We start from the raw sequence: 17,068 nt of genomic DNA on the forward strand, positions 1-17,068 counted from the left end.
ACTTTGTCAGTCCTACATAGTGTTTCTCACGTGTCAGTCCATTTTTGGCGAGCATGACATCAGCGCTGATGTCAGAGGCAGCTCTTGTGAAGTGTTGTGTAGTCTGTCCCCATTCAGCAGAGCTAAGAGCATCCCGTCTCGATGCTTGGACTCGCTAAGGAAAATTATGAAAGTTGTGCTTCCTTTCCTAAATTTTCACGGTCATGAAATGTCACATCATGGATCGAATTGGTTGTAAGCTAAATAAATGCAACAAGCACTCTAACAGCTTTTTATCTTATTTTGTACTTTCTAATCCATGAGAATCTATCATTTAAAAAGACTGATTACCAATTCTTACACAACCCTCTTGTGCCAGTGAGTTTCTTTTTTTTTTTTGTCTTTTTACTTTGAAAAACGTATCGTTATTTGCCCCCTTTGATAGTACACCTTTGCCACGGGGAATCATGATCATGATGAGCTTTAAGATCCAGATATTTTTTTCTTATGTGTCTGATATAATGTAAACGAGCATTAGGGCCACTTAAAGGGAGAAAAATGGGATTTCAAGAATAAATATATGATATTAAAAGAATTAAGTTGTAATATTAAAAGAAACAGAGGGCCTTTTTTTTTTATAAGAATTAATTAATTATAATTTATTATTGAAATCACACAGATGTTTTACCCTTGAGAAGCCCGGATGAGTCACAATCATGACAGTCTCTGCCCTACAATTAAGGGACAGGAAATCTATCATAGAGATTAAACCCAGAGAGTCGCCCCCTTTATGCATGCAAGCGCACGCACCCATGACTATACCCATGCTTTTGCTTGTGCATGCTGTCAGCATATCTGGTCAGGATCTCACTCTCATAGGGATAGCACTGTATAGTCAGGGTTAGTGATCCTGTACCCATTGTTCATACAGATGTATCAGTTTAGTTATATTGTTGACATGGAGAGTACAAGCCTGAGCCCTGGTGTTGTATGACTTTGTCCAGAAGACACAGCCCATAGTGGAGGAAGAGGGAGAGGAGGAGGTTAGAAAACAACCGGACCCACTTCACCAGCTCATTCTGCATTTCAGCCACAACGCTCTGACTGAGTGCAGGTACGTGCACGCTCACAGTCACACACAGGGACACCTGCTGCCAGCACGCACTTCTCCATCTGTGACCCCTAATAGCTTCAGCCTGCCTCATAACACATGTATTAGGCTAAATCATGGCCATATGTTTTATGACCGGAGGGAAACAATCCTCTTTTGTGTATTTATCTTGCTGCTTATTGTAAAGAAATTGCAGTGACTACAATGAAATCCCTGAAACTTGTAATTTATTTGTGATATGAGCTGTATGAGGTTTAACCATCAGATATGTATCTTCTTCTTTTAGTTCTTTGGAAGAAGACCCCCTGTATATTGCATATGCAGATATGATGGCAAAGGTATTATACATTCTCTCCATTATTTATGAGATTGATGGTATTCAGCCATTTGTTATTCAGGTTGTACAATTTGTTTTTTCTTTCAGAGTTGTGCGGAAGGTGAAGAAGAAGAAGAGGAGGAAGGAAAAGAAAAAACATTTGAGGTAATATTGATTTCCGGGGAGTATTTTCCTGCCTTTCACTCTGGTTTTTTTTTTTTTTTTGTTATTTTTTTACACAATCTCTCTTTCAATCATTTCCTTCAGGAAAAGGAAATGGAAAAGCAGAAGATGCTTTATCAGCAGGCCAGACTCCATGATCGAGGGGCTGCAGAGATGGTGCTGCAGATGATCAGTGCCAGTAAAGGCAGGACAACACACACACACACACACACACACACACAAACAATCTGATTTCCTACACCTGCCCTCTCTGATCAAACTGTGGTGTCTGATTTGTGATCGTTAGGTCGACTTGGTGCTATGGTGACATTCACCCTCAAGCTGGGCATCTCCATTCTGAACGGGGGGAACACAGTGGTCCAGCAGGTACACAGCCCACCACATGCGGACGCCGGGCTGTCAACAGCAACAACTCTTTATTAATGATTTCTTTGTGTTTGATACAGAAAATGCTCGACTACCTGAAGGAAAAAAGAGATGTTGGCTTTTTCAAAAGTTTGTCTGGACTGATGATGTCTTGCAGGTAATTGAACCAATTGCCTATTGTCATGCTTTATACTTTATTCATTTATTATTTTATTTTATTCTTCAACTGCTAGATAAATGGGCCTCTAATAATATATGGGTTGCATTTTGGCATGTGAAGGATCCTCTGTTTTGGGGTTTTGGCCCATACTAGTACTAGGTTTTGATAAAAAATAAAATATATTCTGACTCTGATTATTTTTCCTCCCCAGCTTGTTGGAAGTAAAATACTCACTTGTTGGAGCTCAAACTCTGAAAAACATTGTTCGTTTTCTAAATTACACAAGTGCAACACATCATAATTCATTGTGTGTATTTCACCTCCATCAGTGTTCTGGACTTGAATGCTTTTGAAAGGCAAAACAAAGCTGAAGGTCTGGGGATGGTTACTGAAGAAGGATCAAGTAAGTGAGGATGATAAACATGGTAAACTGTCTTATTGTATATTTACCTACAGTATGATTGGTGCATCGAGTATTTCTGACCCTAATGTGGTGCTGAATGAAAAACCCACAAGTCAATATCTGCACATTAGTTTGGGCATCATTGTTTAGGAATGCTGTGTCAACAGAACCCTTAACAACTCAAAGCAATTCATGTACCACACACTAATGTTTTGGACATGTGAGTATCGTTGATACTGACAATGAAACGTAGCTAAATGAATTAATAACTTTATTTGTGCAGCAAACTGATCTTTTTCCTCAGCTACAGCAGGTTTTCAGCGTTTCAGGCTCTGTTCAAGACTTGGTATTAAATCAGACCTGAGTGATACGATCACAAGTTGTCAGTTCAGGTCTGAACACACCCACATGTGTCCTGACAACAGATCACTCAGACCAGATTCGTGCTGTAGGTTGTCTGACTTGTTGACGAAAATCTTTCTTTACAGCCGAGCTGCACAAGGTTCATTCAGTGATCCTTGTGACTCCTGACTCTTGCTAGCCTGCTCATCAGACATATCTGTAAACTCTAAATGGGTAAAAACAAGATCAACATTTGGTCTTCACTAACACAAACAATTGTTGTGATTACTTCCATATGGAGCAGGAAGTGAGATACAAGACAAGTGGTCACATGAACATTAACGCTGACCACCTGTGATTGGATCTTTCAGGGCGGATGTTTATACCAGGTCTGTACAGGGCCTCAGTTTTACAGAACATGGTCCAAACCACGACAGTTGCTGAACCTCAGTGCCGTTATCTCAGAGAATCATATAGAACTCTTGCCGTGTCTCATTCTCGTGCAGCGTTAAGTTTGATGAAACATTTGCTCTTTCATATTTTCTTTTCGACATACAAGCCCATTTCCACGTCACGTTTGTCTCTTGTGTCTCATGTCGTGTCCGTCACTGTCTTGCATGTGAAACCTGTGCTACTGTATGTCTAAGTCCTATCTGGGCCCTTGTTGCAACCGCATCCACATAAGCCTCAACTTCTAATCAAAGCTCTCTATTTAATCTGATGGGTAACATACAGTACATGAATAGATTTTTCTCATGTCAACTCATTCTCACCTCATCAGCTCAGGCATAAGTGATGGTAACCTGTCTAACCTGTAGTCCAAACACCTGCCCACTGAGCAGACATTACCTTTAAGACTGTTTAATCGTACCCGTATATGTCAATGTTGCTGATCAGTGTGAGTTTGTAAAGATATATCTATACAGCGCCCTCACTCTTTCCTGTTCCTACTTCTTCTAATTGACTCTCAATGTCTTCTCCTTTGCTTATGTCTGCTTTTTGTTTTGTTTGTTTGTTTTTCTTCTGGTCATGTTTTTTATCTCATCGGTCGCAGTCAACGTGAGTGAGCGGGGTAAATACATGGTTTAGATTCTACTCATCCTATTGCAATGCTGACATCTTGATTGCTCTCCGTTCAAACCCCCACCGTCTCCCTTATTCCCTCCCAATCCCTGCCTCCTATCCCCACCCTGCCTCCTCCTCCTCCTCCTCCTCCTCCTCCTCCTCCTCCTCCTCCTCCTCCTCCCTCGTCCTGAATGCATAACAAAAAAAACACCTCCTCTCAGTCCTGGACTGACAGAACGCATGCATGCTCCTCTTACATCTGGATAGATTGTTCAGTCCATGGTCAGGTGCCTCAAACTGACTCAAATCTCTCCATGTCTTCTTTTTTAATAAGAAGTCTGTGCTTTTCATTTGTGTGGGAACTTTTTTTTATGTTTCTTAAGTTCTATAAATACTAACCAGTGCTTATAAAGCTTTGTCTATAAGAAACAACAAAGCTTTTTGGTGGTGTTAAACAGCAAAGCTTAGATATAAAACCCTATTCCTCATTTGTGAAATGATGCTCTATACCTTGTTTGTGTGTTCTGAAAACATTGTGCACATAATTTGACAAATAGACAGCAGCTTTATGAGTAAGTAAAAGCTATGCAAGCTCCGCTGCCTGTACTGGCGTTAAAGTGATGATCTCACCTTCTCATCGCTGAAACAGACGGTTAATCTCTTTTCCTGTCGTCAGGTTCCAAGGTTCTGCAGAACGATGAGTTCACTCAGGACCTCTTTAGGTTTCTGCAGCTTCTCTGTGAGGGCCACAACAATGGTGGGTGCCCTCTTTTCCTGATGCACAAAAACCTACTCACTCTCCAGGCTGCGGGTTGAGAATCTACTCCTCTCTAACCTGTCATTGTTTTAGATTTTCAGAACTTCCTGAGAACTCAGACAGGGAACACAACTACAGTCAACATCATCATCAGCACTGTGGACTACCTCCTCAGACTCCAGGCATGATATTTAAGATTGATACAAAATTATGTTTTCCGTATTCATTCATCTTCTTTAACTTGCCCAATCTATTTTGCATCTCTCCTCCAATAGGAATCCATCAGTGACTTCTACTGGTACTACTCTGGTAAGGACATCATCGACGAGGCCGGTCAGAGGAACTTCTCCCAAGCTCTGGCAGTGGCCAAACAAGTCTTCAACTCATTAACTGAGTATATACAGGTACGATTATATCACAGTGCACTGCAACACAAGTAGAACTAATACAAATCTTAATGACACCACATCAAAAATCTGAAGTTCAATTAATATTACATATTGATCCTGTGATCTGCTCTGTGTCTCCAGGGTCCATGCATCGGTAACCAGCAGAGTCTGGCCCACAGCAGACTGTGGGACGCTGTGGTGGGATTCCTGCACGTGTTTGCCAATATGCAGATGAAGCTATCACAGGTATAAACAGCTTGACTGAATTAAGGTGAAGATGTTGCTATATATTGATCACTGGGATGCAGAAAGTAATTACACTTTTGTTGGGGTACTAGTACTTTCACTGTAGTATATAAGTTTTATATTACTCTTATTCTACTTCACTATATTTCAAAGGAAAATATTGTACTTGCAAGCCACTACTTGCATTTGACAGCAATAGTTAGTATTCTCTGCAGATTAAGATTTCCCTTAATCATATTATGCAATGTAACAATTTGAAGCGACATCTTCTGTCAACTGCATATTCCCCCTCCATTGTATGGATGTATTTGAGGTTAAACTGTAGACCCACATCTTCTCTCAGGCTTTTGTCCATAGTTGTTTTTTATTTACTTTTATACTTTTATTATATTTAATTTTATTGTATTTGATATTTGTTTTTATTTACTGTTATTTGTCAACTCATCTCTTAAAATTTGCTTTATAAACTTACTCCATAGTAGATACAAGCAGTTTTGAGGAATGTATCTTAACTACTCATCTTTGCCAACCACAGGCTTTTCTAGAAAATCTCTTGCCACTAGAGGGCTCTCCAGGCCAAATGATAGCAACCTCCTCCAGCTCCTGCAGTGTCACATTTACTTCCACTCAGCTATGTGATATATGACTTCATCCATGATTTTTCCTCCGTACCCCCATATGGCAGCGGTGGGATGTAATCCAACCATCTAACCTTATCTGGATGTGACAGTAGGAGCCGGCAAGAAGGAGAGCACAGGTGGAGGAGTTTTTGAATTAAGCTCATCAAAGTATGCCTCCGATTTATGGCATGCTAAATACAGTCTCCACGGAGACCCTAAATGAGTCAGGCTGACCCGACCATCTGCTTCTAGACAGTGAAATAGCATTAACCCTGGTGCTGATGGATGGATGTTTCCTAGAAAGGCCTTCTAGGCCCCAGCAGGGCCACCGTGAGCCCCTCACAATCACAGGCGGCCTTGATCTCTCCAAATGCAACTTGGGGATATTAGACAGTGCCTTTACAATGTAATCTGTGTGATGTAGTGTGATGTGAGTCACAAGGTTTCCCCTTTCTGTCCACTTCTAACAGGACTCCAGTCAGATTGAATTACTGAAGGAGCTGCTGGACCTGCAGAAGGACATGATCGTTATGATGCTGTCTCTACTCGAAGGTAAATGGCTCGCATACTCTATGAGTTACAAGGATAATTTCTCTTTTTTATGACTTTCATCAGACTCGTCTCTTGCCTGGGATGTAATTTAATATTAACAGCAGCAGCTTTGCTTAATCCGTACAGAGTGTCCCTTGTGTTGACCGACAAATTTGGCTCTTTTTCTCACTTCACAGGTAACGTTGTCAATGGCACCATTGGCAAACAAATGGTGGATACTTTAGTTGAATCTTCCAGCAATGTGGAGATGATCCTGAAATTCTTCGATATGTTCCTCAAGTTGAAGGACTTGACCACGTCCGACAGCTTCAGGGAGTATGACCCTGAGAGCAAAGGGATCATCTCAAAGAAGGATTTCCAGAAGTCCATGGAGAACCAGAAGCAGTACTCCCAGTCTGAGATCGAGTTCCTCCTCTCGTGTGCCGAGGCGGACGAGAACGACATGTTCAACTACGAGCAGTTTGTGGAGAGGTTTCACGAACCCGCCAAAGACATTGGCTTTAATGTAGCCGTGCTGCTGACCAATCTCTCTGAGCACATGCCTCACGACGCTCGCCTCTCAACGTTCCTCGACCTGGCAGAGAGCGTTCTCAGCTACTTCGAACCTTATCTGGGTCGCATCGAGATCATGGGGGGAGCCAAGCGCATCGAGAGAGTCTACTTCGAGATCAGCGAGTCGAGTCGTACCCAGTGGGAAAAGCCTCAGGTGAAGGAGTCCAAACGACAGTTTATCTTTGATGTCGTCAATGAAGGCGGCGAGAGCGAGAAGATGGAACTGTTTGTTAACTTCTGCGAGGACACCATCTTTGAGATGCAGCTGGCTTCTCAAATTTCAGAGCCCGACCCGGTGGAGCGAACGGAGGAAGATGAGGAAGACAACCAGAGTGTCATGGAGAACCAGGAGGAGGAGGAGGAGGAGGAGGACAGCATGTTAGAGTCTGCATCTGCCTTCACAATTGCCTGCATCTCTCTGAAAAAAAGCCTCTGTCACTTCCGCCAAATGCTAACACTGAAGAGCATGAGGCGGAGGTACAGGAAATTCAAGAAGATGAGCGTGAAGGAGATGGTGCGCAGCTTCTTCTCCTTCTTCTGGATGATCATCACTGGACTCTTCCACTTGGTCTACAGCCTGATTTGGGGTTTCTTCCACATCTTGTGGACCAGCATGTTTGGCGGTGGCCTCGTTGAAGGGGCTAAGAATATGAAGGTGACAGACATTTTGGGCAACATGCCGGACCCCACCCAGTTTGGCATCCATGGAGACGTTTTGGAGACAGAGAAGATGGAGGCGAGCGAAGCGTCAGCGTTGGCGCAGCTGGGTCAGATGGCTCAGGGGGAAGCGGCGGAGGCAGACCTGATGGCCGAGCTCCTGAACATACAGTCCAGAAAGGAGGGGAAGCACGGGGCTGAGCCGGGGCTGGGGGATGTGGCTGAGGTGGTGGTGGGGGACGCTCCATCCATCGCCAGTGCTGTCAGGCAGAAGAAAGCACAGGTCGGTAATCACATTAAATCAAACATAATGATGATAGCTCTCTTTCTAATCGTGCCTTAACTGCTGGATACTTAAACACAACAACAATTGTGTCAACGATTTATTTAAAACACATTTGTCCTAATACCAGCACAACCTGTTAAAGTAACAGATGGTCATTAAATGTCTTTGTTACAGATGGCAGCGAAGACGAGTGCTGTGAATGGAGACTACAAATCCGATTCAGAGAAAGGAGAGTGAGTGTTGAGCTTTTAATTGTGCGTTGATCATCGTCAGTAGCAACCGATGGAATATGAGCTAAGGGCCGGAAAACACTCATCCAAGTGTGTGTGTTTTTGTGTGTAAACACCATTATTTATATATTTAAATGATCATCTATTGTGCTTCTGTAGTTCTGCACCTCTATAAGGCACATGGATGTAAATTTCATTCAGACAACTCGCTTTATACATGGTTCTTGCAGCAGCAGATCTTAGTTAGAGTTTGCTTGGATGCTGGAGTGGTGGAGGGGGCTGACAGGACAGGCAACAATACTGAAACAGGGCAGCAGAGTCGACTGCCTGAACTAGCTCACAACCATGGCTCACAGTTGAGTGTATGTCTGTGACACTATTAGAGGATTTATCGTTGCAGTTCGGAAGATGGGGAAAAGAAGGACCATGACAAGTCCAAAGATGAAGGTCCTCCAGAGCCCCCCGCACAGGAGAAGAAAGTCCCGAAGAAAAGGCTCGGCCCGAGAAAAGAACCACCAGAGGCCTTCATGGCCAGCTTCTTCGCTGGCCTGGAAATCTACCAGACCAAGATGCTGGTGAGATATCTTTCAAACAGTTTAATGTTTCAACCGTATCTTGTTAAGAGAACACAAATAAATGATATTCATACATCTTAAATCCAAATGATTATTTTCTCAGAACTACCTTGCCCGAAACTTCTACAACCTCCGCTTCCTGGCACTTTTTGTCGCCTTTGCCATCAACTTCATTCTGCTCTTCTACAAAGTAAGATTCTAGTGAAGCCACAATTCTGTGAATAAAGTAAATAGGCTGTATATTGTTCTCTGCGCTCAGGTGAAAACTCAGAAATGCCTTTTTGTCTGTCAGGTAACCGGTGATTACTCAGACGATGAAGACCCCTGGAATGGTCAAGGTAGAGCCGGCGAGGAGGAAGATGAAGGGGCGGTTGAGTACTTCGTCCTGCAGGAGAGCACAGGCTACATGGCGCCAACGCTTCGCTGTCTGGCAATACTACACACCATCATATCTTTCCTGTGTGTAGTGGGATACTACTATCTGAAGGTGCACAAATACATTTAATACAATTTTTCTTCATTTGAGTGAATTTAGAAACAGTGTGAGGATTTAAGCAAAAAAAAATTTTTTTTGTTTCATGCATTTATTTAGCATTTGTGAGCAAAGGTATGAGCATTTGACATGTTTTACAAAACGTCCAGTTGGACACATTGATGAACTATTTAGAATCCAAGGTCCAAGGTCGCTCTGAGCTCTCAAAATCGATTTATAGCCTTTCACCCTTTAAAATTTGGCAGAAATGTACTCTGACTCACAGATTAACTGATAAGATTTGGGTGGTGAAAGGTCAACGGTCAAGTTAGCCTCAGAAAATGTTGTAGTCCTTTTGAATAGATCAGATCTTAAGCTTGCCTTAATGGAATTTCCGAAAAATGTGACCAGTTGTTTCTCTGACTCAAAGGTCAAAGGTGACCCTAATCAGCCTGGAGCTTGTTGTACCTTATACTTTGGGACCCACTCAGTTGTTTCAAATAGGTTATATAAATAAAATTGACATTGTCATTGGAAATCATTTATGTAGACTGAAACTGCACTGGTGGAAACAACCCCATTGCAGGAATTCTAGTCTTAATAAAGATACGATAATAGAAACTAAAACAACAGCAATCAAAACAAAAAACAGATAATCGGGTCATAAAACACAGGGGAATAAAAGTTAATTACACAGAAAATAAAACGGCTGGATGTCAAACATTCATAAAAGACGCTGGCATATGCAGTATATTGAAAATACCTGGGCATTATATACTTCACTGGTTAAATGATGCAGCCAAATTCTCTGTCTGTGTGAAAGGTTCCACTGGTGGTGTTCAAACGGGAGAAGGAGATAGCGAGGAAGCTGGAGTTCGCCGGCCTCTACATCACGGAGCAGCCGTCTGATGATGACATTAAAGGGCAGTGGGACAGACTGGTCATTAATACACCGTGAGTCAAAAAACAGCTCATGTATTAAACTCTCTGACTCATAATCTACAGTACAAACAAATGTTTAATGGAAATGTTATTCTTCTTTGTTTTATCAGTTCATTCCCAAACAACTATTGGGATAAATTTGTCAAACGGAAAGTAAGTGGCTTATGTGATTTTTTTGTTGTTGCGTTAATCTCTTACGCACACACAGAAGATTAACCGAATCTGGTGACATTTACTAAATGTCAGTGTAACAGTGTCGTCGTCTCCTCTGTTCCCGCCGCTCATAGGTGATCAAAAAATACGGAGACCTGTACGGAGCGGAGCGGATAGCAGAGCTGCTGGGTTTAGATAAAAGTGCCCTGGATTTCAACCCGACAGAGGAAACCGTTGCCAAGGAGGCTTCGCTCGTGTCATGGTGAGAGATTAGACGGATAAAGAGGGCAGACGAGCCAAAAATGAATCAAACCAAAAATAGAGGTCAAACAGAAAATACAAACCTCTCGTATCAACTTTTCTCTGTCGCCAGGTTGAGCTCAATCGATACCAAGTACCAAGTGTGGAAATTGGGAGTGGTGATCACAGACAACGTAAGTTGGAAATGGCCGAGTGAAGGACTTTAATAGATGGATGGTTTATTGATGATATAACGACTGGACAGATGGATCCTGATTAAACCCTCATGTTGTTTCTGTCCTAGTCTTTCCTGTATCTAGTGTGGTACACCACCATGTCCATTCTGGGCCACTACAACAACTTCTTCTTCGCCGCTCATCTCCTGGACATCGCCATGGGCTTCAAGACCCTCCGCACCATCCTCTCCTCTGTCACGCACAACGGCAAACAGGTGAGGAGGAGGAGGCTGCAGGTCTTCTACTAAGCAGCAGGGGTCACTACAGAGTTAAAGGTTGAGGTTAGGCTTTGGTATCACAAGTGTCAAGCCTGTGTCAACCAAGCTTTGAGATACTTTTGGTTTGAAAGTGGTTATGGCTAACATGGCACACTGTCACATATTATCTTAACAGAGCTACTCGCGCATCCTATCAGATTTATCTTTCTGGTCAAACACTAAGAGCTCCTGAGAAAACGTTGTTGTTTCCACTTTCTCCAAATGGTTGGCAAGTCTCGTCAATCTTATCCTTTCCCTAGGAACTACAAAATCCTACAGAATTAACGATTGTGTCCCGGTTGACCACCATCCTCATCTATAAAAGAGGGGGAATACTCAGTTGTAGAATGTGAAATATTCTATAAGATCAAACTTTGAGGTACTCACAGTGGTTATGGCTAACATGTTAGAACATATTAAGACATTATCTAGATCCACAACAACATGTACATGCTGTTGAATTTATGTGTCTGGTCACATGACTTATCTTACTTTACTCTGATAAGGTCTAACAGCTCCTCCACTATTTGCCCTACGGTTGGCAGGTGTCATCCCTGTGCATAGATGCTAGATTTAAAAATGATACCTAGTTATCATTGGATAAAATAGTATGTTAATAAGAAGAAATAAAGTCAAAAGGAAGGACCCTTTGTGCATCTCTGACTCAAATTCATTCATTTAATTCCCATTTTTGGACTCTCACTTCTTGCAGAGATTCTCATGACTGACCAGAGGCAAAAATCAAAATTTAATGTCACCTCAATATCCAAGGGTGGACACACATTCCCACAAATACACACACACCTCCCACACCACGCTGCCTGCTGGCAGATCAATCGAGCTATCACTCCCCATGCAGTTTACTGCTGCTCCGACTGTTGTTGCTGTTCAGGTCCACAAGTAAAATCAATGTGTGAGCCGTGTCTGGACAGAGCTCAGATGTGAAATTTAAAGCAGCAATTTACTTTTATTCACTGCGAATAAGTGTTCTCTCAACTTCCTCGTTTCTCAACTCAGTGTCATCGTGCTCCTCGTGAGAGTTCTGCAGCTCTTTATCTTTGACCAGTGTGTTTCTACGTGAAGCTTGAATTTCATTTCACTTATTTATTTAAGGACAAAACACATACTAATCTACATCCTTGTAAATGTGCCTGTGTTAGCCAGCGTGTCAATTTTCAACTGCTGTCCTTTGGTGAGATGTCTTTGAGCCGAAAATCAACAAACAATGACGATAGAAAAAGCACTGACAGTTGACAAAATACAAACCATGCAGCACAGTGCAAAACTACAATATCTGTCAAATTCAACTGTGTGATCCCAATGGTTTAGCTGGTGTTGACGGTGGGCCTGCTGGCAGTGGTGGTCTACCTCTACACTGTGGTGGCCTTCAACTTCTTCAGAAAGTTCTACAACAAGAGCGAGGACGAGGACGAGCCGGACATGAAGTGTGATGACATGATGACGGTAAATATGAGTCGCACATTTTTAAAGAAGTTCCTGTTGCTCATGTTCGTCCTGGAACGATACGTCCTGACCCCCTCTCTGTGTTTGCACAGTGCTACCTGTTCCACATGTACGTTGGGGTGAGGGCCGGCGGGGGCATCGGGGACGAGATCGAGGACCCGGCGGGTGACCCTTATGAGCTCTACCGCATCCTCTTCGACATCACCTTCTTCTTCTTCGTCATCGTCATCCTACTGGCCATCATCCAGGGTGAGCTCAGGGGATACTCACACAATCTTTAAGGGCTATTTTCGAACAGAGAAAAAGTATTACTCGATTACTCAAGTTTGTAAATAAATATCTGTCACAGTAGCACGTGCATCTCACACTCCCGTCTACATTTTCAGGCAGTGAGGGTAGCCGGCTTGCTGCTGCATTCATTACACACACACCCCACAGTATATACGATATGCTCACTGCACTTCCTGTGTGGCTGCAGGTCTGATCATCGATGCCTTTGGCGAGCTGAGGGACCAACAGGAACAAGTGAAAGAGGACATGGAGGTGAGAGGACATTTCATTCTCACTCGCCCTCGCCGACCTACAGAGCAAGGACGGAATGATGATGGGGATTTTGTCCTCTGAATCAATTACTGTCTGATGGTTACTTCATGTGTATAGTAAAAAAAAGAAATTTAGATAATAAAATCATGATGTTTTACCCAAACGTTTTAACTAGAAATGATCCTATATAGCCTTTATGTCATGTTATATATATTCATTTGTATACGCAAATCTAACAATAGACCTATACGACAGAAACAAGGGAAGGAAGTAATTTTTTAAACGGTACTTTGTCTCAAATGACAGTGATAATTTACAGAAAACATATTCCTTCAGTTAACACTCTGTTAGACAGGTCAATGACTTTCCTCCCTGGGCAAGTTGATTTTAGACATGTTTTTTTAGGCCTTCTGTCTCTTCGAAGCAGATTAGGGTCAGAGTGCACTTTAGGCCAGTTTTTTGGTTCTTCAGAGAAAATGAAAAATAGATCTTGAATTTAAAATATGATTTTTGCCTGTTACTTGATGCTAGCTTGAAGTAGTTTACATCATATCCCATTTAAATACAAGAATAACCATGGTTAAAGGCGAATTTATAATTAGACAAACAAACCTTATGTCAGACTGAGGAATGTGTTACAATCATCCTTTCATTTCTGTCCTCAGACCAAATGCTTCATATGTGGGATCGGTAACGATTACTTCGACACGACGCCGCATGGATTTGAGACTCACACCTTACAAGAGCACAACTTGGCAAACTACCTGTAAGTGTCTCACATCGAATCCTTTAACCTTTGACTACAAATGTATAAAATCAACATCGTCCTCTCTCACAGGCATGTGTTGCCTCTTTTCAGTGATTGAACCACATGATTGATGGCTTGTGCACTTTACCACAACATTAGGGCCACGGTCACTAACAGCCGCAGTGATCCAGATCACTACGTGGCTTCAGGTCCTCTTTCCACGTGTGTCTCCTTGTTTCCCCTGCGCTCCTTCGCTTATCCAGTGTCTCTCTGACGCCTGCGAGAAGAGAAGGTCTCAGTCCATTTGCGCTCACTGTCAACCGGCCAGAGGATATGAGAGCGACCTCATTATGTTGCTTCATTACTTTTTAATGCCGGGGAACTTTATTGGAAAATAGGTTTGGGATGGCGTGCTCTCATGCACTATTCATCGTGACTTGGCACGCTGTGATGCCCACAGAGCTACAGCGGCCCGCTGCCATTTACACTTGATTTTGGAAACAACAGGTGATTCTGTAACAAAGTGTTTCTTTGTTAGACACTTGCGTCAGAACATGCAAAGCCTCCTAGTGACACAGAGGTTGACATTTCGTGTGAATTGGGAGTTTGGGAAACGTAGTGAGGCCCAGTGACATTTCTAGTTTCTGTGTTGTGCGAGAATGTGTCAGCTTACTGTGACGTATGTGTGTTTCTTCTGATTGGCCTGGGGTTTTTCTTTGAAGGTTTTTCTTGATGTACCTTATCAACAAGGACGAGACAGAGCACACCGGTCAGGTACAGTATGATCATCTGTCTTCCACCAATTAAAATAATCCAATTACCCTCCTGTCAATGTCAGAGATACAGTTGGGGTGTGTGCAACTAAATATCTAATCACACTGCGGATTGTGGTGGTATGGCACCAAAAGCAAAAATGGTATTTGTTTGAATCCCTGTTCGGTGCAGGGTCTGTCTGTGTGGAGTTATTATAAATCCCCATGTCTGCGTGGGTTTCCTCTGTGAACTCAGAGACATGTATGGATGCCACTGTTTCCCCACAGCTTAACGCCAGGCCTGTATTTGTGGTCTGCATAGTGTTAAATAAGATATGATTGCACTGAGAATTTTTTTCTAACCAGTGTAGTTTCTACACAAATAGAATTAGATTAAATAAAACAGTAGCTTCCTCTTTCAGTCGTCCTAGATTTTATATAGAAAGAATTACCTACTTGGCTCAAATTTATAAAAGCATTTTTGGTGACATTACCATTACTATGACATTCGCACATATTAGGGAGATTTTGTTGTGTATTTTTATATTTTGATGACAATTTCATAGTTATAATAATAATAATAGTAATGGCGAAATCACACTGGTAATATCTGATGTTGACAGCTTTGCAAGGACAAGCAGAGTTTGAAAGATTTTTTCCCAGATTAACATGAATTAATTACAGTTGAATACATTTGACATACACTTGGCTGCTCTCATCATAATATTATATACAGTTTTTCCACCAGCTTTAAATGTAATGTCCTGAATCTTGAGACTGTGTTAATTATATAAATTGTAATATTAATTAGAAAAACTATTTAGCTGTTTAAAAAAACATGACATAAAAAAGATGAATTGTCCCGAATCTTAAGAATGTGTTAATTATATCAATTGTAATTATTAATTAGAAAAACTATTTAGCTGTTTAAAAAACATATCATGAAAAAGATTAATTGTTCAGCTCTAATCCACTGCATGCTTTGTATGCATGTGTTTTTGTCCAAAAGTTTAATAACTTTTCCTCCACAAACTCTTAAACACTAAGTGTTTTTGTGTGTGTGTCCAGGAGTCATATGTGTGGAAGATGTACCAGGAGCGGTTGTGGGATTTCTTCCCAGCTGGCGATTGCTTCCGCAAACAGTACGAAGATCAGCTCGGGTAGAGCAGACGCAGCCTCTTTACCTCTATCAATATTCAGTGGGATGCTGGAATTTGTAGTCCAACATGCAGCTTCTGGACTACAACACTACACAGTCATCCCACCAACGGCCGGAGGAGATACAAGGCAAAACTAGTTTTTATCCAAAACATGAGAAAAGTCTTCTTCTCCCGTCGGCCGTACCTTTGTCACCGTCGGAACAGGAAATGAGCTGTAAGCAGACATTTCAATTTTTTTGTTTGGGACTCGTTCTTTGACAGCGTGTTGCCTTTTACCCCACATAACCCCAAATCATTGCACAATATTTTATTTTGTCTTTTTTGAGGAACACTGGGTTGTGTGGGGTTAGGGGACAATGTGTCGGTCACATTATGCACAAGAACCCGACTTCAATATTTTGAGGATGTTGAACTTGAGACTTAAAGCCAAAAGAAAAGCAGAGAAGTATAGTAGACTTATGTTGTGTGCAAAAATGTGATATGGAAAAGTTATGTTCTTCAGGTGTTGTAACCGTGAGATGAAGTTTTAGAATGATGTGGAAAAAAAGGTTTATGTAGGATTTTTAAAAATGCCTAAATTTTTTCATGAAGTGCCTTACTGTACTGTAACTACATTACAATGAAGCTATGCAAGACTTTTGTTTATTTCTTTATTGGATGTAAGTACAGTCGTTTTTCTGGAACAGTGACATGTAGCTATCCAGAAGTTTGTGGCTGAGGTTTTTTCATTTGAAGATGGAAGAACAATATCGGTTTGATTGGTTTTTATTTTTTTAATTTTTTGCTGAATGCAAACGTTCAAGGTATGAAATGTACAAATACATGAGAATTTACTGAACACCTTCAGACAAGAACAAACATTGAATTGCTATTGTATGGCCATTTGTATGTAGTAGCTTTGCTGATCTGTGCATTTCTTTTGATGGAAAAAAATAAAGAAATCAATGCAACAAATGAGAATACTCCAGCTGTTCCTTTTAACCCGTAAACATCACATCTAAATTACATTTTGTTCTTAATAGCAGACCACTCAGCCGAAACGCTCTCCATAATTTCAGCAGTAACACAGCAGGATGTGGCTAACCCAGAACTTTTCAAAATAAGACACCTGCTGTGTGCAAATAGCCTTTAAAAGTCAAATAGTTCATTTGACTTGCTCCAAACCTCAAAGCTATATCATAACCACAACCTTCCTGCGGCTTTTAATTATACTGTGCTGTAAAGCACTGGCTGAGGAGATTTGGATTGGAATTGGTCAGAGAGGCAGGACAGGACCTCAGCGGGCTGCCCGATGGGAGTTTTAGCCCTATTA

At 41.7% G+C, this 17,068-nt stretch overlaps 1 protein-coding gene across 1 annotated transcript; it reads left to right on the top strand.

Annotated features, from left to right (window-relative positions):
- Nucleotides 1–904: 904 nt before the first annotated feature.
- Nucleotides 905–16,697, top strand: LOC133961822 (ryanodine receptor 3). Its single transcript, XM_062397168.1, has 28 exons — nucleotides 905–1,093; nucleotides 1,377–1,428; nucleotides 1,515–1,571; nucleotides 1,674–1,955; nucleotides 2,036–2,112; nucleotides 2,445–2,518; nucleotides 3,915–3,932; nucleotides 4,602–4,682; nucleotides 4,776–4,864; nucleotides 4,958–5,086; nucleotides 5,213–5,317; nucleotides 6,408–6,489; nucleotides 6,666–7,981; nucleotides 8,159–8,217; nucleotides 8,615–8,789; nucleotides 8,893–8,979; nucleotides 9,082–9,276; nucleotides 10,085–10,215; nucleotides 10,314–10,356; nucleotides 10,491–10,618; nucleotides 10,730–10,790; nucleotides 10,901–11,047; nucleotides 12,419–12,553; nucleotides 12,646–12,802; nucleotides 13,032–13,096; nucleotides 13,762–13,862; nucleotides 14,567–14,618; nucleotides 15,665–16,697. The coding sequence occupies exons 4-28, from the start codon at nucleotides 1,890–1,892 to the stop codon at nucleotides 15,758–15,760; spliced, it is 3,669 nt and encodes a 1,222-aa protein (XP_062253152.1). The 5' UTR covers nucleotides 905–1,093; nucleotides 1,377–1,428; nucleotides 1,515–1,571; nucleotides 1,674–1,889; the 3' UTR covers nucleotides 15,761–16,697.
- Nucleotides 16,698–17,068: the final 371 nt, after the last annotated feature.

Source organism: Platichthys flesus, chromosome 10 (genome assembly GCF_949316205.1).
Source record: "Platichthys flesus chromosome 10, fPlaFle2.1, whole genome shotgun sequence".
Taxonomy (NCBI): Eukaryota; Metazoa; Chordata; class Actinopteri; order Pleuronectiformes; family Pleuronectidae; genus Platichthys; species Platichthys flesus.

Bases quoted from the DNA above. Each gene is read 5' to 3' on its own strand.
- LOC133961822 (XM_062397168.1), top strand. From the start codon at position 1,890: ATGGTGACATTCACCCTCAAGCTGGGCATCTCCATTCTGAACGGGGGG. The intron at 9,277-10,084 runs GTGCACAAATAC...TCTGTGTGAAAG, and splicing joins TGGGATACTACTATCTGAAG to GTTCCACTGGTGGTGTTCAA. The intron at 12,554-12,645 runs GTAAATATGAGT...GTGTTTGCACAG, and splicing joins AGTGTGATGACATGATGACG to TGCTACCTGTTCCACATGTA.